At 43.3% G+C, this 25,426-nt stretch overlaps 1 protein-coding gene across 1 annotated transcript in view; it reads right to left on the bottom strand.

Annotated features, from left to right (window-relative positions):
* Positions 1–25,127, bottom strand: part of LAMA4 (laminin subunit alpha 4) — a 148,185-nt gene extending 123,058 nt beyond the window's left edge. Inside the window, exon 1 of the mRNA XM_080938313.1 lies at positions 24,557–25,127. Within this exon, the coding sequence (XP_080794439.1) occupies positions 24,557–24,751 (195 nt within the window). The 5' untranslated portion in view covers positions 24,752–25,127. The remainder of the gene's footprint in view (positions 1–24,556) is intronic.
* Positions 25,128–25,426: the final 299 nt, after the last annotated feature.

The raw sequence follows: 25,426 nt of genomic DNA on the forward strand, positions 1-25,426 counted from the left end.
AGGAGTAGGCTTGTTCCCCTCACCTCCAGGCCTGCATGTCCCAGTTCTTTACCCCACCAGAGGAGGTCAAGTAGCCAGTAGCCAGAATAAACATCCTTTCTGCTTATAAGGTTATGTCCAGTAGCACCTGGAATTCCTCCTTACGCAAATGAGGCATCCTCAACATCCTCAGGCCCTGGCCAGTGATGTATACACAGTCCGATAGCCACCACTCAACCCTCATTAAAGGAAGCTGTCTCCCTGAAGCCAGTCTCCCGAGAGTCTGCTCTAGTGTGCTCATTCACTGCCTGAGGTCTCCAGCCCCCAGCTGTTTCCTGCCCTGCTTCCTCACAGAAGATCTACCATGGACTGCTGGACTGGGGAACGACACCCATCCCCCTTCTTTCCCCTCCTCTTTTTTTCCCTTCTTCCTCCTCCTACACTATCTCTCTTAATCATCCTCCTATTACTCGAACAAAACATCTGAATAACTTGAAGTAGCTTTTAAGGACGAAAGGCTCATATTTTCAGAGCTTTCAGTTCATGGTTGCCTGGTCTCAGGGTCTTGGCTCTGTGGCAGCACAGGACATCAGTCAGTGTGAGGCAGAAAGAGGTCTGTTGACTTTGTAGCAAGCGGGAAGGAGAGGAGAAGGGAGGGGAGGACACCTGGGGTTCAAATATTTGTTTCCATGATGAAATTCTCCAGTGATCTGAGTTCCTTCTAACAGGTCCTACATCTTAAAGAGTGTACCACTTCCCAGTGGTGCCACAGACTGGGGAAACTCTAGCCATAGCCTTTGGGCAGGCACTGCAGATTCAAAGTTCAGTACTGTCCATCTCTTCACAATGGTGGTGGGGAGAGGAGACAGGGCACACACAGGGGCTGGTTCCTGTCTGCCTTCAGCTTCCAAGCCCCCCTTCCCTGACTGAGCTTGGCTTCTCCTTCAGTTTCTCCTCTCTGGCCCAGACAGCCTACTCAGGTGGAATCACGTTGGCTCTGCCTCTCTTCTGACAGGCTGTGCCTCTACCTGTGCTCTGGCTTCTGCAGCCAATGAAGCACTGAGCGAAGTCTTGGGGCAGCTAAGGCTCGGCTTCCCTGGTCCTAGCCTTTTCTCCATAGTAAACACTGTTTGTCTCCTTGAGGTTCTTCCTGTCTTCTCTCAGGGAAACTCTCTATTATTGTTTTTCTATGAACCTTTTATACACTTTATTTTTAGGGGGGCAGCAGGTTGAGTGCCTTTTCTCTGCTGTCTTTCCTTTGTTAGTGTTTTCTGGGGTACCCTGCTCCCTCTTTTCTGTTAGCACAGCTTTGCCTCTACATTGGTAATGTTTTGTTCACTAAGATATGCAGAGAATATACAAATTGTCATGAAAGTCTGAAAGAGATGAAACAAAGGAAAGAAAGCACAAAACATCACTTAGATTGGTAAGGTTCTCCAGCATCATCCCTAGGAAGTCAGTAATGTAGTCCTAACAATGATTCAGATGTACACATGCAAGTTCCCTCGCTTCCTGTCTACTCCCTTTGTGGAGTTTTACCATTACACATCATTGTTAAAGAATGAGCTCAAGGTTCCCTTACTTAATTTGCTTTTCCTTTGTTTTTCACCTTCCAGCTGGGATGCCTTCCCACAGGCATCCTTTCACAGGGAGGGCCCTCACTGGCTTCTAAGCTCACCCTAGGATACCAGTGAAACCCAGAGAGCTTTAAAATACCTGCTTATTTTGACTAGGCTTTTGTTGTTGTTGTTGTTTAAAAAAGAAAGACTTATTTCATTTATTTTTTTATGTGTTTGAGTGTTTACCTGCATGTATGTATGTGCACCATGTTTACCCAATTCCACCAACGGCCAGAAGGCATTGTATCCTTTGGAGTTACAGATGACTCTGAGCCACCATTTAGGTGCTGGGAATTGAACATGGGTCCTCTGCAGGAACAGCAAGTGCTCTTAGCCATGGAGACATCTCTCCAGTTCCCGGTTGAACTTTTCTTAAGGCAAAGTTAGTGATTCTCAGAATCATTCACAATAGTCTCATTTCCCAACGAACAGATAAGCTAACCCTCAAATAGCAAAGGCTCATTAGCCAATTTTATTTCCTAGAAGGAATGAATATTGGGGTCCAAACTCAGAGCATTTTTCTTCTCAGGGCCCAAGACAGCTAGTAATAGAACTCCAGCCAGCACTACCCTCTGATCAATACAATGTAGAAAGAGTGACCCATAGGCTAGACACACATGCTCTCTCTAGCTGTCCCGGAGCTAAGGGGAAATCAGGAAAGTCTTCGATAATTTAAGATACACAAACCTGGGTCGTAGAATTTAAGATCATGTCCTTGCAACCTGCTATTTATATTCTCCCCACATTATATCCTTACTTAAAGGGGGAAGGGAAAATTAAAGAGGTGACTGAGGCTGTGGGTGTAGCTCAGTTGATGGAGTGCTTACCCAACATGGACATAGCCCTGGGTTCAATTTCCATAGCTGCTTAGGATGCACACCTCTTACTCCAGCACCTTGGAGAGGAAGTGGAGGCTAGAAGATTAACTTAAGGTCATCCTGGCCCACACAGGGACTTTGAGACCAGCCCCGAACACATGAGATCCTGTCACACAATAACAAAATGAAATGTCACCTGATTAAAGTAGGTAAGTATTGGAAAGAAATGAAAAAAGAATTTTAGTAGAGGGGTATCCTTGACACGATCTACCAACCAGTTAGGAATGGAGAAAGGAAATTCTTTTCAATTACATCTTTCTCCTCACCCAGGGCCCTTTCTTCACAGGTGGAACTCTGCTTTGTGGGTAAAAGCTGTGGCCTCCAAAGCAGAAGCTTCTCCAGGCATTTAGTATGAGCAAATGCGTTTCTACAGTGGTTAGAGCAATCAATCACGTTTGCCCAGTTAGCTCCAATACAAAGGCAGAGGGCCAATAGCTCATAGTATTTTCCCTTCCTCTTGTACCCATCTGGAAGGGTTGTATGTTGGACCTGCAGCTGCTTGGTGAGCTGTATCTCTCCATGTCTGTATGGCACACGGCCCAGCAGTGACGTTAGGAGGTACAGCTTTTCTGGTTTTCTACTTCAGAATGCATACTTCCTCTAGAGCAGAAACTGGAGGTGTGTGATCTGTTACTGAAGTCTCTCAGTGCCCTCCCAGAACAGGTACTTACTGAGCGTGGCTGTCTTTACAGAATCACTGGAGGCCAGAGCTGGCTTGAGGCCTTACTTTGGTCAGGATATTTCCCTAGAGTCGGGCAATGTCATCCTTAGTGGTATTGCAGTTGGCCATACCTCCTGCTGAGGATGGGGAAGGAAAATAAAATGAAGGTGCCAGGGGTGGAGGTGCATGCCTTTAGCCTTTAACCTTTAACCTCTGCTCTTGGGAGGCAGACAGATCTCTACAAGATGGAGGCCAGAATGGTCTAAATAGAGAGTTCCAGGCTAGCCAGAGCTACATAGTAAAACCCTGACTCAAATAAACAAAACAAAATAAAACAACCCCCCTCACACACACACATACCAGAAGAGAGAAAGAGAGGGAGTGGAGAGAGGAGACAAGCTGTTCCTCTCTCCCTCTCCAGGAGATACCTGTGAGGAAAATCAACTTCATTCATGTCTATCAGACTTACAGAGTTTCACTAAAGAGATTTCAGCAGGATGAATTCCTTATTTTACAGTAGCTTGTCACTAGCTCCCCCTTACACACACACACACACACACACACATACACACACACACACACACACACCACACACACACACACACACACACACATGCAATCCCATGACACTGAGGCAGGGTCTCACTCTGTAGTCCTGGATGGTTTAAAACTATGTAGACCTGTCTGGCCTTGAACTTATTGATACCTTCTTGACTCTGTTCCCTGAACTATATATCTGAATACCTCTCTATGCATATGTCAGGAACCAAGAGTGCTGGAAGGAGCAAACCCTATTAACATATTCACATTTTCTCCGTGAGCATAAGGCTGACTCCGGAGAGGAAACACTACTTGTCAGTCTTCTGTAGTTATTTGGAACTGGCTTGCAGCAACTATTCTTAGTTTAAATATAATCATCTATAGCTGGTTTTGAGCTGTTTTTATGTGTGCTGCTAGAAATGGACTGTGAAGTAAGCACTTGTGATTTCTTATTAGAGAACATGTCTCTTGTGGGAAGCTGACTGCATGACATCCAGCTGTGCATCTGAAACCTCCCTTGTTCCAGCTGAGAGATCTGACAATAGGCCCTGGGAAAGGATGCCCTTTGTGTAACAGACACCGGTGTGTGCAGGTGTTTCCCCTCATGAACCAGAAGCAGATGTCTGGTGAGGCAGAATATATGGCACCATGACATAATTCTGGATGCATCAAACAGGAAAAGGATGGTCTGTAAATTATGCTTATAAAATATCTTCATTGAAAATTTGACAGAGCCATGAAATGCACACCTTTGTCCTTCAACACCAAGAAAAAGTGGATCTCACAGACTTTGTGATTGGTTCCAAATTTAAGATTGTATGCTAAATGAGCATTCTACCTTTGGTATAATTTTTGAGACATAGAATTGTATGAAACACGTAACCACAAGATTCTACCTCACTTTCTTATAAAATGTTAGCAGTAGATTCATTTAACATGTCTGCTGTGTGCCAGACTTCGAAGAAAGTTCAGAAGATTGGGATGGACCTTCAGATCAGATTGGGATGGACCTTCAGATCAGATTGAGATGGACCTTCAGATCAGATTGGGATGGACCTTCAGATCAGATTGGGATGGACCTTCAGATCAGGGCCCGATGACTGCCAAGTGGTGACAGGTCCTTTTCAAGCAGTTAAATAAACCCAGCAACAACTGCTCTGAGAAAGAAAGAGAAGGGCACAACCACCCCCAAACTTCTTTAATTTGGGGGTGCTAACGAAAAACAAAACAAGAACTCTCAGAAAATATGCCAAATATTTGCTCATAAAATGGGAACTATGCCCACACACCATGTCTATTAATTTTAGGGTATGAAGAGTACTCAGCATTTGCATAGGGCTTCCATCCATGTGAGGGCTTTCCTATGGCTCTCTCTCTCTCTCTCTCTCTCTCTCTCTCTCTCTCTCTCTCTCTCTCTCTCTCTCTCTCTCTGTCCTTTCTCTGGAGATTTCATTTTGAGGTTTTGGTGAGATGACATTTAGTGAAAATCTTTATTTCAAGTTCACACATGCAAGTAGCACAGTTTGTGACCGTGGTTTGGGGGTAGTTCCAAAATCATTTTATAAACTGTCATCTGCAGCTTCGACATTTTTGCTCCCAAATAACCACTGCCATTTGGACAGCTTTTCTGTGGCAGGAGAGATGTTTGTAAGTGGGAAGGTAAAGTTCATCAAGTGAAGTAAAAAAAAGGAGATACCCAAGGCGCTGCCAATCTAACCCATGCATCGCCATTTCCACAGCAATAATAACGCACAGTGCAGAGGGGAAATGAATAGGGATGCTGACTGTTTGCTTTGAAGGAATTCTGTTATCTGTTATTCGAGGGGAAAATCATGCTGATTTTAAAACAATACTTTAGTTACAGATGTTTCCAGACCCCTTCCCTGATCCAAGGAAACAAAATACCATTCAGTAACAAGCCCAGATTTAGAGATGGGGCTCGTTCCAATATAAACATTTCTTAGTTAGACCTTCTCTATAAAAGTGCATAGTCAATTTTTCCATATACAGTGGGAAAGAAAACTTTTCACTTAAAAGGCTTTCTTGCCTGGGTATGGTGATCCACAGTTCAGAGAAGCTACTTCATGGTTCGCTATAATACTAACCTGAATGTTGAGGTCTTCCTTTGAATTATAAAGCAATGTGCATGTAACTCTTGGTTCCGGTTAGGTCTGGAGTTTGCTACGGTCATTTATTCACTTGGTGTTTCTGTTTCACGTGCCATTGTTTACTTAAGGGTTTGCTGAGGATTTGGCACAAAGCAGACTTTCAACAAACAATGGAGGATGAGCACACAAGGGAGTTGAGCACCAGTTATCCTGAACGCTCTTGCAGGGACCATTGGGGAGTCAGAAAACTCTGGGATCATCCCACCCTGTGTGTGTTTACTAGGGTATCTGAGGCATGCCACTTGCTACAATACAGGAATATGATAAAAATTGTAAGATGCCCGTGTAACCGTTGAGACCTAGAGAGAAAATCTGCCACAGGGAAGAAGAGACAGAGATGAGCTCTAACACAGAAGCAAGGGAGACCAGAATAAACTCTTTGGATGAGATGGTATTTGGATAGGATTTTTAAAAAGGAGAAACAGAAGCTAAAGAGCTGGAAAAATTCTTGCTTGATCCTATAGGGGAGAGAGGTTTAAGGTTAAGTTTTTGTCTATTGTTCATTATGCACAACCAGTATCTTTCACTTCTGGTACTCAATCTCAATAAAGATACCTTGTGGATTCACCCCTTTTACTTGTCGGAATGTTCTGGAAAGGTTAAATGAATACCAGTAATTAAACCTGTGTGAACTCCTCAGCAAATTTCTATCTTACAATATGTTCACATGGCTCTTTCATACATTGTTGACAATACTGAAGATGCCCTCTAATCCCTAAAATAAGTGTTAGGTGGATCTGGAAGCTTTGCTAATTCTTTGTGGCCAGTAGGATCTCATGAATCACTTTTGTGTGGCTTGAGAGGAATTTTGAAAGTGACAATAAATTTCAAGTTATAACTTATAAATAGGGACAATGCCACTTAACTCTAAAGAGAGACTATTTTTATTTCTCTCCTCCTTCATTCGATCCAGCTGAGCTGAGGGATAAATGGAGAAAACATCTGGTTTTGTGGCTGCGTTAACTCATTGAGAGCTTGTGAGGAGAGAAAGAGTTGGATCTCCTCAGTACCCAGTACTCTGCTGTACCCAGTCCAATCCCCAAGGAGCTCACACAGGGCAGGTAATTGTTCTAATTTAAAGTTTTGAGGGCAGTATTTAAATTTTTATTCTTGAAATTTATAAACTTCTTTGATGGTTGAACCATGCTCAAAGGAAATCTCTGTTTACTTTTTACTTCAAGAGAAGAAAAAAAAAAAAAAAAAAAAAAACCCACGTTTTCTCTATGAATGTAATCTTATGTTGGAAGATTAAAACAGAACCGATTATAATCAAACAAAAGCTCAACTGGCTTAAATAAGCCAACTTGACAACATAATAATACCTTACTGTTAAAAAAAAGTAATCTAATGCTTAATGTTTCAAAAAAAAAAGAAAGAAAGAAAGAAAGGAAGAAAACAAAGCAAATGGAAGATCAGGCAGAAAGAGCAGGAAGAAACATTGCCAATGACAGTTTGGTGTTTTGTATGTCTCAGAAAACAGGCTCAGAAAAGAAATGTCTGCTGAAATAACAATAAATATTTGGGGAAAATTAGAAAAGTCCAGTCCTTTAGTTAGAACTCAGTTTTAAGCTTTTTAGAGAATGTATTAACCTTCTTTTATGTAGATAAAGACCATGACCCCCCCTTCCCATATTTAACCTTCCTTTATATAGATAAAGACCATGACCCCCCCTTCCCATATTTAACCTTCCTTTATATAAAGACCATGACCCCTCCCATATTTAACCTTCCTTTATATAGATAAAGACCATGACCCCCTCCCATATTTAACCTTCCTTTATATAGATAAAGACCATGACCCCCCCCATATTTATATCACCTTAAATACAGGCTACACTGAGGCACTTCCTCATATCAAAGACTCGGGAGGAACCATGGCTGTTCTACCATATTGAAAGTGAACCAGGCACAGCTACCTTATCCTTTTGATGTCTTACCAATTTGCTGTGCACACAGCAGCTGCCTGAAGCTCCTGTAATTCCCTTTATTCTGTCTTTTATTACACTCAAGACACCCCTTGATGTTGCTCAAAAGTCAAATCTAGATTGTATCACAGAGTCCAACAAATTCTGCTGTGGACTGTCAAATTCCCTTTGGAGAAATAGATGTTTAATGTCCTTTCTGTCAGAGTGTGAAGAAGACAAGTTTCAAAACCAACAGTGAAAAGCTCTCCAAGAAAAAGTGGGGATGGAGAGGTTGTTAGGAAGCAGGCTAGGTAGATCCAAGTGAGGTATGGACTGGAGCAGACTATTTTTGAGAGATCACAATTTGGTTTTCTTTATTAAGCTCTCATATTTCAATTATTTTGCAACATAATAGGGGAGTTCCCCGAAGTCAGGAAATACCTGACTGGGGGCTGTGCAGGGAAATCCCAGACACCCTGGGTTTCAGGATTGATGTGAAAATCTTTCTGTAGTTGTTTTGCAACAAGAGTATCATTGTTCACTTTTGAAATACATCTGTCTTTCTTCTTCTTTTTTAAGTTCAAGGAGTCGTTCTTTTATTTTATATGTGACCGTTAGAAAATGTTACTGAGAAATTTCTGATGTCTTTTTTTCCTGCTTTAATATTTAATTTCTAAATGTAAGTGTGGCAAGTAAACGTTAGGGGCTGACAGTTGTACGCAGCCAAGGCTAAAATCTCTAAAACGAAAGGGAAGGGTGGTTAGTGTCATTATAAATTAAATTCAAAATTAAGGTAAATATAAGGGCTCTAGGCTAAGAGAGCATCTAATGTGTGATCTATGTGTGATGTGTTCACATGTGTGTACCTGTGCATGTGTGTGCATGTGTGCATATATGTGTACCTGTGCATGTGTGTGCATGGGCGAGAGGATATCATGTATTTTACTCTGTCACTCTTTACCCTAGTCCCTGAAATGGGGTCTCTAGCTGGACCTGGAACTACCTGGCACCCAGTGAGCTCCAGTGAGACACCTGCCTCAGCCTTCGGTGCTAGAGTGAGACTGTGACACATACAACTATGCCGGGCTTTTTATGGGAGTGCTAGATATTCCCACCCAGCTCCTTGTGCTCGGGTAGCAAGTGCTATTACCTATGAAGGCATCTCTTCAGACTCCTAGACTTCAACTTTTTGAGTAATCCAATCAGTTTTAAGCCATAAATAGCTGTGTAAGACGTACAAGAAGGTAAAGAATTTGCTTTACTCTGATATGACTGATTGGATGATCCAGTTCAGTATTCTCCGGGGAATCCTTATCCCTTCCCTTCTCCTTGTTTGTTCTGTGCTGTGTGATACAATAGGTGGTTGGAGATAGAACTCAGTGGCAGAGCACTTGCCTAGCAAATACAAGGCTCTGAGCTTAATGCCCAGCACCTCAAACAAATAAACCCTCAAGATAGGAGGGGGCAGGCTACCTCTAAAGCTAGGAACTTGCTGTGACTCACATCCCAAAGACTGGGGACCTTGGAAAACTGACTCAAATTCTAGCACCAATATCTTCCTCTTCAAGGACAGTAGTGAAACAATAGTTCCCCACTGTCTGGAATGCTGTGAAATTTCCTGTTACTTGGGAAGGGTTACCTGGCAGATAGCATCATGTTTCATAAATAGATTCGCAACAAGTGGCCTGGTCTGTAAGACAGTTATGAAGTTTAAAGCTGGAAATATGTCGGAAAACACATTATAAACAACAAAGCCTTTAAGTATTGACACTTCTAAATGGAGTTATTTGTTGTTGGAAATTCCTTTGCTTGGAAGTTGTGAATAATATTTTCTCAACAATCAAAACTTAAAAAATAATTCTTCTCTCACACAATACATCCTGACCATAGTTTCCCCTCCCTCTAGCTCCCTCTCCCACCCTATATCCACTCCTTCATTTTTTCTCCATAAAAGAGCAGGCCTCCCAGGGATATCAGTAGAACACAGCATAACAAATTACAGCAAGGCTAGGCACAAACCCTCATATCAGGGCTGGGAGGGGCAGCTGTAGGAGGAAAAGGGTCCTGAGGTCTGGAGGAAGAGTCAGATACACTCCACTCCCATGTTTAGGAGTTCCACATAACAACATCAATGACTTTCAAAAAGCTGAGCAATGCAAGAGACACAGGAATTCACCAGATGAGTCATTATTCCTAGGTGTTCCGAATACATGTCATAAAGCAACATTTAAAAGGTTCCACAGTGAACCTTGGGGACACAGGTGTGGAGGGAACAGCTTATAAAGTAAGTGACAAACAAGATATAATTTTAGATGTTCATTTTCTTAATTTTCTGCTGCTGTTCTGAATGGAATCATTTTGGCTTTTAGAGATGACCTTTGCACAACCCATGGAGTATCATATTCCTTTAGAGACAGCAAGACTGAGGCCTTTCTAGTGCTGTGTTAAGAAACCACCCACTTTATATTAAAAGGATGTTTATATTTTAAGATAAAATGTGATAGAATAATAGCTTAGAAAAGGAAAACCTTAACAAAACATATGGGCATTGCTAGGAAGACCAAAAGATAGTGAGTAAGGCTTGCCCACCACCACCCACCCTCTTCTCCAAATTCCTTTGTTGTTTTTCTCAGCGCTCCCACCCAGGTAACGACTGAGACAAAAGTGGAATTTCCTAAGAAAGGGCCAAAAATATTATCAGACAAGGAAAAGGAAGCATAAAAATATCTCTCTGGAGGGCACCAATTGTTAAAGACTTAACCTCATGTTAGGAGGTGCTTAGAACATCCGAAATTCTACAAAGCCAACTGCTAGCACTGGCCAGAGGCAGGTGTGTATCCTGCTGGGATCTGCCAGGAAGATGGATTTCAATGAAATTTTGGAGCCTGGTCATGGTTTACAATGTCAACTTCCTAGGCCTCCTTACAGTTGTTTTCAAACACACTAGAACAGAGAAGCCCTAGTAAAACAAACCACAAAGCTCTGTGAGGAATTCATGTACAACCCAAGAGAACCAAAGGTATTCTTGTGATGACTCAATTTAAAGCTATTGATTGATTGGGACTAATGTTAAAAGGGCCCTGTATACAGTTTCCCTCCATGATTAAACATATCTCTATAAACATCAGCAGTACTGTTATCCTCACCCTCATCCTTGCTCTCCAAACATGGGACAAGCTGGCTTGGTAAAACCTTGCCAGTGACCCTAGTCTCTGACTTCTCCTTTGCAGACAATGGCTGCCATGCAAAAGTAGAATGCTTTATTCCTTCCTGGGAAGTCTTCAGTGCAACAACACATGACACCCAGAGGCCTAAGAGTGACATTGTAAACCATGACGGGGCTCCAAAATGTCATTCAGGGCTGTCTGCTACTCTACGAAATCCGTTCCTGTTCCAGATTAAGGTTTACAGAGCACAACCTTCACTGCATTTCTCTTTGCTCTATAATGAAATCTTCAGTGACTCCTGTTGTCCATTTAACCAACCAACAGAGGCTAATACCCCCCCTCGAGTGTCTCTGTCTCCACTCACCTTGTCTTATCCTGAGCTGATTTCCCCCCAAACCTCAAATGTCCAAATTGAAAGCCACATGGCTCATGTATGGATTTGGTCCCTTCCCACCAGAAGCAAATATTCTTTCTAAATTCTCCAAGCTTTTATGACATGACAGTTTCATTGTTTGCATTATTAGTATGCTTGCTCTATGTCTCTGATTGTGTTTTATTCATATTTGGAGAATACATGATGTTTAGTGAGCATTATAATAAGGTCTCTGACCTAAATAAATTACTTTACATTGAATAAGAGAATAAAGTTATCAAAGCTGGTGAAAGCAAATATTCCTAAGAACCTAAGGAATAATTACTAAGGTAGTAATTCAGGGTTTGAAGACTATTTTTTATATTTCAAAAGTATATAGAATTAAAATTAATTGCACTGTATCTGTAAGAATGTACAACCAATTTGAAACAGTGGCATATTTTCATTATTGACTAAACTTCAAATAAAACAAGGACACTGTTTTATTGACAGCTCTCTTTTGCAGTTATGAATTGTCTGATTAAATATTGCTGAATATTTTGTTTAGCTGATGCTGTGAGTTGGATCAAACCTCTCAAAATTCAGCCGTTGAGATGTTCTAATGTTGTAGTAAATATTAAAAAGTATAAATCATTTATCTCTCTACCAGCCCTGAGGTCTCACTCCTTAGGTCCGACCCTGATATGGAGCCCCACGTACCTTTGGGCCTGGTCTGAGCTGCCACCATGGCCCTACTTGTCTGAGAAACTCCTTCCCTTGGTGGTTTACTACCACCTGTTCTCTGCTTCTGTCCTGGGGTGTTCCTCTACCCCAAATCCCACACAAACACAACTCTACAGCCCGATAGCTTTTCATACAGGTTTATGTATTCAATTCTCAATCCACAAACCCTCTACACAACAAAATTGCATCAAATAGACAAAGATACAAACTGCCCTTCTATATGAGATACTAGACCTATAAAATCCTTAATGTTCATAGCTATTTAATGCCAATCAATATCACCTGGGTCTAGCTGGTCCTTGGGAACCTCCATCTTGCCATGCCCTCTCTTCTCTGTCCTCTGACCTCCTCAGGCCTCTCAGCCCTCTCCACCTTCCTCTCCCCACCCAGTCACTGGATTTCCTTTATTTTACTAATTAAAATGGGAAGGTTCAGTTGGAGTCACATAACTAGGCAGCCCTTCTTGGGGAAGTGGAATTAACATTAACATACAAACAGCTTCCGGGCAATCTACATTCTAATTCACAGTATAACTGTATTAGAAGAAGAGGCCCACAGGAAGATGATAAAGCATAAATGAGGTCACATGGGCAGGGCCTTCATGTGTGAGGACCGCTGTGTTGTTCTAAACACACCAGAGATGCACAGAAGGAAGGTTTCATGTGTGCCTGTAGCCTTCTACCAGCCAAAGAAGGGGCCCTCCCCCTACAACCCTGACAGCTCTTTGGTCTTAGGCTACAGCCTCTAAAACACTGGGAAAAGTATGTTCCTGTTGTTTAAGCCACCTCTTCTGGGGCATCTTGTCATATCAGTCTTAGCTGATGAGCACATTGGGTGAAATAACATAAAACATAAGGTTAGAGAGGAAAGAGAGTTAAGAGATCCCTAGGATCGAAAAGTCTAAGGATCACCGGGCTCAAAGATACCCTCCTTCAGGTTACTAGAGATGAATGTCACTGACAACATCTGCCCCAGCCACTGTGCTGGTCCCAGAGGGACTGCCTGGATCTGTCCAGACCTAAGCAGGTGTGCTTTGGGTCACTCTACAGTAAGCTGGTCCTCCGTGTTCCCCTCTCTCAGACAACATGTATCCTACAGTACTTGGCTTTTTCTAGGAAAGGAGCTAGGCTCTTCCTTTTTTGTTGAATCTTTTTTGTTGTGACTTGCCTTTCTGGAAATGTGAGAAAAGTAGGTGGCCTCTCAGGCCTCGGTTCAGTTTCCCAGCTGAGTGACCTGTTGCCACTTCCCCAGAGGCAGCTCAGTCTCTTTGCTCATTCTTTTGATACAGTTTTGAATCATGGATCCACTCAAGACTCCACTGAGAGATGTGTGCTCAGCAAAGCTGGGGACATGAGTACGTTCACATTCAGAAATTATCTCAGCAATTATTTCTCTCATTTCCAAGAGAAGAGTGTTCTGTTCCATTATTACCAATCAAGGTAGTTTGTTCTGTAACTGTATAACTTTACAAAGGTCAAAGTGTGGCCATCCTACTAATTTAAATGCTCTTCACAGACTGATCACTGTCATTCCGGGTGACAATGGGGACCTTTCTTAGCTGAGTTTAAGATCTGGAGACAGATATTAGATGATATTATAGTGAGAAAATTAAGAGCTTAGAAGCAGAATGCTCAGCTATGATTTTGAGTAAGCCATTCAGCTGCTGTTCTGTTCGCTTCCTGTTTGTTAGACGGGGCTAATATGAATGCCTTCCTCAGAGATGTTAGGGAAATAAAGCAAGGAGACACATAAAGTGCTCAGAACAGTACCAGGACCTGGAGTACTAATCAAGTCTTTAGCAATTAAAGCTAGAAAGACCTTAGAACTCAGCCAGTAAGCGCCCCACACAAGGGACACAGCTGTCTCTTAAGGTCCTAATAACCCGCTGCCTCAGGGCTGAAGCAAGGTCAAGGAGACCTTGAGCCTGTAGGAAATGAGGATGCCTGTTTGATACAGGAGTCACCCGGGAACTCAAGCGCTTGCCCCCTTGCAGTTCTCGAACATGCTAGAAACCTCAGCCAGAGGAATCGCCCAGATGGGTTTCACTTTAGGGCATTAATTTTTATGCATCTTGTGACATTATCTTCCTGGCTCAGGACACTCTTTATTCCATAGGGACTTGTCAGGATGATGTCCTTGCTATGAAGGAAAAGCATCACAGCTGTCGCATTTCTGAAAGACTCCAAGTGACAGTCTGTATTCCAGCAGATTTCCCAAGTCAGTTCCTCTCTGGCCACCTCTTCCTGTCATTCCCTCGGGGAAACACATTTTAGCTATCCCATCTCTGTTTAGTCTCAGCTACTGGGAAGGGTGGGATGGGAACAGAAAACCCGCGTGTCATTTTATACTCTACAGCCAGTTCCAAAAGCTCATGTGCGAGGCTATGTTTCCAGGAGGTGGCACCGTCTTTTGGTCCTTCAAAACTGCATTCTGTGTTGTTTTTCTACCTTACAGTTATATTTTTTGGGGGCAAGGCTCTACTATCTGATCACGGAGATTCACTCAGCTAGGATTCACTGTTTTCTTTCTACTAATTATATTTTTAAAAAGTTTCCCCTTTCTAGATCCACAGAACTCCCCCCCACCTCCCCTAGCCTATCTAGATTGAAATCTATATTTCAGAGGTTGGTGTCTCCTGGATTTCAATGTACTAAGGAGGGCGTTGGCTAGGTGAGAAGGTGGAGTCCTGTTCTGATGCTCTGCTTTCCTAGCCTGTGCTCAGGTGGCATGGATAGCCCCTCTGCACTGTGCTCAAGGATCAAACTTTTAGCCCCTGCTGCCCCTCGGCTGGTGATCATCATTTACCAAAACAAGCTTCCTCACATACGTCTGACTTCCAGAAAGTTCCTAGAACATGTTTGTTTCCAAATGGGACCTTCTGAATCTAGAGTAAGCTTTATACTTTGTTTTGCCAATAGCATTAAGACCTTGTGGACAACTCTTCAGTGCATAGTATTTATAACGAGGTGGTATTGTTTGATAATTATAATGCATCAAGCTGTTGCTTGTTTTCCCTGATTCCACTGAGGGAAACATGGTCTCCTCTGTGGACCCTCTGCTAGGGTACTTGATACTTGACTGGCACCTAGGTATGGATGTGTGCTTTCTTTCTGTGGCCTCATGTTTCATTTCATCCTAAAGGGTCTGAGTAGAGGAGGTAGGAACCTCTAGAAACCCTGGCATAGGATTAATTTACCACAGGAGGACATACCTTGTGCATGTGGGGGTGTCTGTAGCTCATACTGTCTGAGACACTTCCTTGGTGTGTCATAATGGCTCTGTCTAGGCTTGGCCCATGCCCTTACTTGTAGCTACCCCCCAGCCTCACTCACAGAAGCCAATGGGAAGCTGAGAAAAGTACTTCATTAAAGTGGTTCTTGTTCCTTCTCCCAGACCAAGGCCCTGTGTTTTCCATAGTCTCTGGACTTTTAAGAATGTGGGGTTTTAAGGGATATGGTGTTTAAACAGCTGTGATTTTGTCCCTTAAGCCTGTTAGGATATGCCATTAGAGGGAACATCATCAACTACAATTACATCATCTTCATCTTTCTCTGTCCCTTTTCTGGATAAAGAAACTGGGGGTCACAGGAGGTAAAGGGACTTGCCCATGTTCCCTAATCTTCCAAGAGTGATGTGTTTATTAGTGAAGGAGTGAAGAACCATCGAGCTTGGATTGTACCCATGGTTCAACTGTACCCAGTGCTCCAGGCCTCTCTGAGTGGTGATTCAGGGAAAGGGCACAGAGCAGCAACGAGACTAAAGTGAGTAATGATATACGGAAGTAAAAATTTCCTTCACGTAATGTCAGGGTATGACCATGATCTCTTGCTTATATGCTGAAGGTGATGAAGTCCACCCAAGCAACTGGGGCGAATCTAAGGCAGGGCCAGTAGACACAGTTTCTTGAGTTGTCTCTAGTGAATCTCCCTGCTTTCCTCTGCCCAGCTTAATTATCCGTGAGAGCAGTGACTCTCTAAACTTCCTTTCTACCATCTGTTGCTTCCTTTGGCTTTACAGTTCAGGGCACAGTAGGCTTTGAATCCAAGGACAGCCTCCCACTGGCAATCAGACAGGTTTAACTATAAACAGGCCTCTTTTCTGCTGACTTCTGTGCTGCCATAAAGACGGCAGGGTTTGTCTCTCCATGAGTGGAAATTGGAGCGTCTATTAGCTTTGATTGCAATAGACAATACCGGGGGAAGACGATAGACCAAAGCATTATTTATGCACTACAGTGAAAAACACTCACTGCATGCCATCGGACTCTATCAGTCTTCAAATGCCAGATATATAGCATCACCTCTTGCCTGGGGGTGGACAGAAAACAGCTTGTGACTGCTAAGATTTGTGGCAGATCAGCAGGAAGAGAGGTGGCACTTAGGGTGTGCTTGGTGGCTAAAGTATGTCACTCTTCTCAAGGGCCAGCACACTAATGACGCTTAAAAAGAATCAGAGAGTAACTTGCTACAGATTAGGCTTGCCACATTTTAAGATTGGGATGTATGTGTGTGTGCGAGGGTGGGGATGTTAAGGGGTAGGGGTGGGGTGGGAGACTTGAGAGATGGCTCGGGGGCTAATAACAGCAGCTGCTCTTCTAGAGGACCCAGGTTCAATTCCCAGCACCCATATGACAGCTCACAACTGTCTTTGGTTCCAGTTGCAGAAGATCTGATGCTCTCTTCTACTCCATAGGATCCTTCCTGCAGGCATGTGGAGCCCACCAGCTCACACACACATGCACTTAAAGAAACAGATAGATCAATTGATGGAGATAGAAGATAGCTTAAAAAAAAAACAAACCACCCCCAAACCAAAACTGAGATGTGGGATTTGTGCTGTGGTATCACGTACTAGGAAAAAAAATTTTTTCTCTTTTGGGCACCATCCAGTTATTTTGACATTTTTATTGAAGATTTTGGGCAGTTCTCCAGTACTGCTAAGTAAAGTTGTGAGGCTTATCACATCTCTCCCTGCTTCTAGCTACCTCGCTCTTCCGTCTGTAGGGCTGACACTGGCGTTCACAGGGTTATTTAGTCCTGTTCTCTGTGTTGCATTGTACTTGGTACAGACAACACTACTCCATGCAGCTGCCGCATCTTCAAGGGAAGTTTTGTGGGACACACCTTAGAGCCCCAGAGTCTCCAATATTCTTTAAGGCAATGATAGTACTCCACAATTTCACAATTTCGCATAAGCACACAGAGTCTGTACCATGCCTGGGAGATCTCTTAGCTGTAGGGTACAGTGCAGATTTCTATTGCAGGCTATAGGAAATTTGTACTAACGTGTGTTCTAGGTTGCTCACACTTAGCAGTTCTCAGTGATTTATCCCAGTAGCTACTTCCCTTCCTTTACACAAACCGAACTCTAACTTTTGTGAAATACAAGCTTGAAACAACTCTGGAAGTAAGAAGAGGGACCTCTCGCATATTATGATAATTTTTAAGGCTCACCCACCCACTTTTTCTCTTGTTATTAAAAAAAGAAGCAGTTTCTGATGTTTTTTTTTTGTTTTGTTTTTTTGTTTTTGTTTTCTCAATGCAGAGTATTTGGGTTTGAATATGGAAAATTTCCCACTACCATTTGGCCTCCGGAATGTTGCTCCCCCAAACTTTCTCATGACAAAAAGGCAGAGCCTCAGAGGCAGGCTGCCTGCAGCTGAATTTCATTAGGACTTTGATGGGAAACTCAAGTTGGAATTACAAACATCTGTGGTTAAACTTCCCTTTAGTAAGCCGTTTCCCAGAACTTAACTTTACCACACCAGGAGCAAAAGAGAAACACAGTTGAAAGTAGCAGGCTGCTCTTGTGAAACCCAGGAGAGTTTTTAAATACCTGTGGTCACTATCTGTTAGTGAGCTCCCAGATCTCCTACGCTAGAAAATGAATCATTATTCAGAAGTACTAATTTTGGCACTCAAAGCATGTGCCAGAAAGTGGATTTGTGTCTTCTAACTCAAATGTCTCAAAATCAAGTCTGGCCGTCATATTTATATGAATGTCGTAGGCAAGCAGGCACAAAACGACAAGTCAGGTTTGAACAACAGCGAAGTTGTCCTTTAGTTTCTCCCACGACTTAGTTTCTTTCCCCGAATTTCATACTTCTTTTGCTTGGCTTTGTTGTTTTATTATTTGGCTTTTCTAGAGATTCAGAAAAAACACACCATTTTCCTCAGCCACTCAGATACCATGTTTCCTGTGAAAAAAACATTTGAAAACTCTCAGAGACTGTATAAGGCACACACACACTCTAGTCCCTCTCTACTCTTGGGTTACACAACCAGGAAATATGCAGACAACATGAAATTTACGAAGTTATCATTGAAGATTTAGATGACAAAGTCTGTTTGGCAGGACACTAAGCACTTACCAGCCATGTTTCACTGAAGTTACCACAGGGAAGGAAGGAGCTGAGGAGAGGACAGGCTGAGGGAAGGAGAGGCTGAGGCGAACTGTCTTATAAAGCCCGCAGAGATAGGCGTCCATGCACACGATCACAGCCATCTTGTGAGGAAAATATGGTTTTTCATTTTATAATAAAAGAGGCAGTCCCTAACCGATGAGCTAACCTGCTCAAAGTCACCCTGCTGGAAGTGTGTGCACTGATTGTACGTTTGAGCATCTGTCTGGCCACATGCCCAGTCTGCCTTTGGTGAAAGGTGAACTTCAAGTATGGTGGGGAGACAAATAAAACACCCTTGGGTTAAATCTGGCCTTTGGATATACTTGCCTAGGAGAAATTTTAAAAATGACTCATCAATTTTAGTTAAGAATCCAGATTCTGTCTTTTCTTTTCTTTCTTTGAGTCAGGGTTTCTCTGTGCAGTCCTGGCTGTCCTGGAACCCACACTGTAGACCAAGCTTGACCCCAAACTCCAAAATTTGCCTCCTTCTGCCTCCTGAGTACTGGGATTAAAGGTGAGCACCACCACACCCTGTCTGTCTTCTCTCAAAAAACACACAAACAAGCTTCCAGAAGAGCTAGCAAGGTTGAGCTCACCCCGGGTTACGCGCCCTCTTCACCTGGCTCCCTTTAGATTTTTTTTTTTTGGTATGGCTTCTGTAATAATCTGAATTTTAAGAATTCCATTGGACCCCAGGGTCTAGCAATTCCACTTCTGAATATGTACTAAAAAGAACTGAAAACAGGGACTTACAGCCAGATACTTATACATTATTGTACCCAAAAGAAGGAACCACGTTTATTTGTGTGGATAGATGAACAAACAAATGTTCTGTACATATACATCCACATGCCTATATATGTAAATTATATATAATATATTACATATTTATTATATTGTTCACATATGTGTGTATATGAATGGAAACCTTAACAGCAGCAATTCTGACACACCCACAGCTTGATGAACTCTGAAGACTCCTGCATGTTGTCTTCTGACCACCATTCAAGCACCAAGACACACACCTGCCACCCCCATCCCCAGAATAAAAGGAAGAAAAAAATTACTCTGAAAGTCAGAGAAGGTGTGTGACCCAAGTGTTCAGGTGTCTTAACGGTTTATGTAGTGTACAGAATGTTCCAGGAGCATCTAATGGTGCTTTGCATGACATTTTATACATCTCCGTTTAAAAAAGAGACGCTCCCCAAAATGCAATAAAATGCTCCCTATGAATGGTTCTATGCACTTTCTAGATATTCCTGCACTGTCAGGTTGCTTTTATAGGTAAACACCTCCCCAACGGGGTCACTTTTCGACAAGTGGTTCAGGCAGCTGCCTCTGTACCTATGTCCAAGTTTGTGACTTGAGATGATAACTGTATAGTTCTACATCATGGAGGTGTCAGGAAATGTCTTAGTGTTAATCACGCCATTGCTACGATATCCCAGCCTTTCCAAAGTAAACTGTATAAAATCTTCTTTGCTGTTGGCAAGTAGAATATCATGTCTTCCTGGTCTAGCTCATTTTCTCCGTGGTACTTAGCTCATAGCCACTCTTAAAGAGCATCTGTCTGTTCTGTTTTGAATGGTGCTTGGTGTATTATTTTCTCTCAGAATTCTTACCACCTGAAGATGATGGTAAAACTCTACCCTTTGCTTTCTTTTAATCCCTCTTAGTCCCTCTGTACAAGGTAAGTCTCTAAATGTGCTTGTGGTGGGAACGAAAAGTGGAGACTCCAAGACCTAATCTAGTGCTGCCTCAGCCTAGGCTGGTGGCTGGTGGCTGGAACATTTACTGTCTGCATCTCTTCAAGGCAAGGGCTGAGATAAGGAAAAGGAAAGCAGATAGTGAAAGAGATAGAGACTTTCAGTAAACATTCTGCAACCCTTCAATGGCAGGGAGCCTAACAATGTGTGGTGGCCTGGAACCACTTGTCAGCACAGAGAATAGAGGGAAAATCCCTCCTGGTTAGTCTCCTGCTGTGCTTCTTTAAGCAAGTCAGCTGTCCAGAGTGGGCTCGCTGTAGGATTACGAAGTGATGCTAGTGTTGGAGAAAGGTTACATGGTGACAGCGTTGACAGTAAAGCCCACTCAGGTTAGGCCATGACGGCTTATGTTCTTCTCTCAGGGAAGTCTCCTCACCTTAGTCATCAGTTTCTCTTATTTTTCTCACTCATCCAAACCAGTGATGAAGATAAAACCCAGCTCCACCCACTCTTTCGTGGCCCTGGCATCTTTCTTCCTCTGCCCCACGGTTCTCAATGACTTTGCCTGGCCTCCATCCACAGTCTACCGCTAGCCCAGTGTTCTCAACCTTGGCTGACTCCTGCCCTGTGTCTCAATAAACAAAAATCCCTCTTTCCCCAAGGATCCTCGGATACTGGTTCCCTGGTGACATTCTCTCTCCATTCCTCCTTTCCCTCCGGTTCCCTGCATTTTCTGTGTTTGTCACGAAGTCTTTGGCTAGATTTTTTCTGTTCACTTCAACAAAATCCACACATGGAGATTTCCCTGCCTGTGTTTCATCATTTCTAGAAATTGCAACAGCCCTACAGGCAAGAGGAGAAAGCTCTGGGCCAACTAACTACATTACCCAACACACAAACTCACACATTCATACATACACACACTCACACACATACTCATACACACACACACAGCCATACACACACATGCACACACTCACACACACACACTCATATACACTCACATGCACACTCATACACACACACTCAGACACACACTCACACACACAGCCATACACACATGCACACACTCACACACACACATTCATACACACATGCACACTCATACACACACATTTACACACTCACACACACATACACACACACACAGACAATGTAGACTTGGTTGCTACAGTGCACTTGACAAAGTGAGTAGACTCCCTTCTTTTAAAGTCTTGTCAGGATCCTGAAGGTTCCTTTTGAAACTACTAGTCTCCCCCCCCCCACCCCCCCCGCCCACCCTGGCCTGCTAAAAACCACTGCAGTTACCATACGCTTAGCTGAGTGGACTCAGTAAACTGCTTGTCAAGAAGCAGGAGGTAGGAAATCCTCAAGTGGAGTGTAGACTTCTTTCACATTCTTTCCATCCTATGGGAAAGCTTTTTGTTTTTTATTTTTTATTTTATTTTATTAATCAAAGGTGGGCCCTTCCTTCCTGGCCTGCCAGCCTTGTCTGTCCTTTCATTGTGTTAATTTTTCACTCAAATGCTCCCAGTTCACACTGAACACCACAGTGGGTCAGAGACCCCGCCTTAGAACAAGCATGCAGTGACGGGTTGGGGTGGGGACTGGGGGGCGAGCGTTAGGGGATTTCCGCCAAGCTCCTCCCACTGACCCATGCTTGCCTTAGTTTTTTTTTTTTTTTTTTTTTTTTTTTCCTTTCTTCCTTCTTTTGGAGAGTTGAAGAATGACCATTCATATAAATCCAACTCAAATAAAGTAGAAATATTTTTAGAGCACCCTCCCACCCACATCTTGAACCCCTCCTCTGAATAATGTGACTGTATTTTTTTTTATGTAAATACAGTTTCCTGACCCAACCCAGTAAAGTAGTTGTGCCATGTTATTAAGTCTCTGGAATGTATTTGATTTAAGATCTGCTTACGGGCTATAAAGAGCATGGGAAACCTGCTGGCAGGGCACTGGGAAGATCCTGAGACCACAGGCAAGCTGGAGGCTTATGTGAAAGTGTCCTTGGGAAGCATAATTGTGGCATTCTACCCTGACTGCTGTAATCTTCCCTGGGGTGACTAATATCTTCTCTCTCTTCCCTAAATTCCTCAACTAGTATTTTGACCCTAGTAGGTCCCGACAGCATGGCACATTTGACAGACTTTCTGATCAGAAGAATATAGACAAACAGATCCAGTATTAACAAACATTAAGCTAAGTAAGATAGAAGCATAAAGGTCTCTGAGAAATAGCACCAAATAAGGAGTTTGTTTTCTTCTTTTTTTAATCTAACCCATTTATGGTAACAACTCAGCATGTTCAAATCATTTCTACCTATGTCAGATCCTGTAACACCTTCATCACAGTGACTACAGAAAGTCTAAAATAGCTATCAATGATTTCAAAAGCCTTGAGGGCTTTGTTTTGTTTTTATCAGCAAGTTGGGCAAACTATTGCTTGAGGAAGGCAAGATGCTTACACTTTAAATGTGTTTAGTGAGTCTGCCCTTCTACTTTGCTACGGTTTCCTTGGGCATGTGCTTGTATGAGAAATTGCTCACAGCCTCAATATTAGCTTTAAGGTCCTCCAATATTCAAACAATTGTTGCAAACTGCTAACACAGGAAAAATAGCTACACATGATATGATCATCTCTTTAGATTTAACATATGCAAACACAGAATGCTGAGAAAAGCTGAATTAAGATGAATAATGAAAAAAAGTCTAGTATAAGTGCATACAGTTGGGACACAATAGAGACTTATTTATTGTTTACCTGCAATTCAAGTGTAATTGAGTGTCCTGTATTCAGTATCCAGTTTGTCCTATGGCAAGCATTTCATTCAGGGACTGTCCCTGCTGGGAGCAACAGGTGCAGAGATAATGTTGCCTGGGTTTGTGCCAAGAATCAGAGAGGCAATTCCTCCCCATTGATGGAGTTTGGCTGCTCTGACCTGTCTCCAGTGTCTGGGTGTGACCAGAAGTCCCTTCTTTCTCTCTATGTCTTTCAAAATAGACCCATAGGGTAGACCCTATGTTTGGAAACGAGAGACTGGGACATCTGGTCCTACCCACCTGCGTCCCTTTTGAGGAGGCATGATGAGGACTTTCACTTAAGGATCATTTTGCATTTTATTTATCTTCCATCAACAGTAACAACTACAGTTATATTACCAACAGGTAGAATTAGGAGCAATAGTTGGGACTTCAGTGACTTTTAATGCTATTATCAACTGCACCAACACTTTGGTTGTATGATTGCTGTAGACATGGGCATAGTAGTGTGTGCATATGCATATGTGTGTGTTATGTGTGTGTAGTGTGTATGTGGTATGTGTGCATATGTGTGTGGTGTGTATATGTGGGGTGTGTGTGTTGTGTGTATAGTATGTATGTGGTATGTGTGCATATGTGTATGGTGTGTGTGTTATGTATGTGTTTAGTGTGTATGTGGTGTGTGTATGTATATGTGTGTGTGTTATATGTGTGCTGTGTTGTATATGAAGTGGTGTTTATGTGGTGTGTGTGTATGTGTCTGTATATGTGTGTGTTATATGTGGAGTGTATATGTGTGTTCTGTGTGTATGTGTTGTATGGTATGTGTGCGTGTGGTGTATATGTGTGGTGTTAGGTCAGTTGCTCTTTCCTTTCCCATGAACTCAGGTGACTTCATTTTTCTCCTACTTAGCATCCCCGTGGCCTGGGCATGCCACTGTCTCTTCAGGCTCAGAGGCTCTTAAATCACTTACTGTGGATTCATCCTTCTCCAAAAGCCTACAGTTCAGCTGTTTCTTAACTTAAAAGTCTATCAATATAAAAACAGTAGCTCTTTGAATAAACATTTGATTAACAGTATATCCTGATTAGCTTTACTTTGGGAAGGGGGCTTGACCTAATCATGTTTCTGGATTAAAATGGTCTGCTTTAATTTAAGGTACCTGCCATGAAATTTTCTGACAGCTTCCTTCACAGACAACCCTCACCCCCAGCACCCGACTCCCAGCACCCCAGCCTTGCAGAAGACCTTTTGTTTACCTTGAGACAGGATAGATCTTTTTAGTAATATTGCTCCCATTGTTCAAACAGCAAAGAGGAGCAGGGGACAGTGAGGGGCACGCACATTAAATGCCAAGGCTTGACAAAGTGACTATTGGAGCACGCCAACAGACCAGCACTGCACACACTTCTCCCGTAGTCTAACAGACCCATTCGGACATGAAGGGTACTCTCACTGGAAGAAAGAACCACGTTCCAAAGCCCCAACTTTCAGCTTACATCCAAATCGAACTTTCAAAACAGAACCTTTTATTTCAACGGAGGAGACCTAGTCCAGATGAAAGTCTAGGTTGTCAAAAAGATGAGGAGAGAGAAAGAATTGTGGCCCGGCCTGTAGGCATGGCATACACAGGTGCAAAGCAGAAGGGCGAAAGCAGGGGGTACTGTACCTCAGCTGAAGGCGGCAGGCGTCCCAGTGTCACAAGGGAGTCGCTGGTCTCAGATGGGTCTTGCCTGCTGACCACTGCGCTCCCCTCGATGTCAAAGGAAAACGCATTGCCATCCCCTGACGCTGCGTTGGAGCAGAGAGCACCCCAGAGAAGCCCCAGGGCCAGGACTGAGCACCAGGCTGTGCTCCAAGCCATCTCTGCTGATATTCAACAGGGCCCTTCCTGGAGCGAAGGATCTGGGGGTCTTGGTGGAAACCTCCCCCAAGAGATGCAGCGATGCCTGGTGTTTTGTCTTCTCTGGGCCTGCAGTATTTAGATCCGGGAGCCCAAGTTGCAACTTTGTTGTTGAATTGAAGAGGGAGTGAGAGTCAGCGTGGTCCCTTCTCTCTCTCTTGCTTGTCTTTCGCTTCTATCCACCTCTCTCACTTTGCCTCTGGTCTCCCGCCGCTCCTAAGACTTCGCTTCTGGGACCTACAGATGGATGGAGTGTAGCGCCCCGAGAGCATCAAAAGACAGCGGAGCGGGACTGGCATGAGCCGGGCAAGCGCGCCTGGCCACCTCCTCTCCCTGGCGGCCGGGACCTAGGACGGCAGGACGGCGCGGCTCTGGCTTCCTTCCCACACTCATTCTCACCACTCCCTTTCCACCTTCCCCTTCCAGGCCCTCCCACTCCAAGTTGGCTTTCAGACCCCGAGGTCAGGCCTTTCCTTGACGCTGGCTTCCCCTCCCCCTCGCTGTCTGGAGCCTCTCCAAGGACTCTAGATGAATATTCAGTGTTCCTGACTGCTTCCCCACATCCCTTTTTTACGTAGCCAAGGCGCCGGATGTCTGATCTATATTTATATAGATTTGTATGTGGCCCCCACTAGT

Source organism: Micromys minutus (assembly GCF_963924665.1).
Source record: "Micromys minutus genome assembly, chromosome: 25".
In the NCBI taxonomy this organism is placed as follows: Eukaryota; Metazoa; Chordata; class Mammalia; order Rodentia; family Muridae; genus Micromys; species Micromys minutus.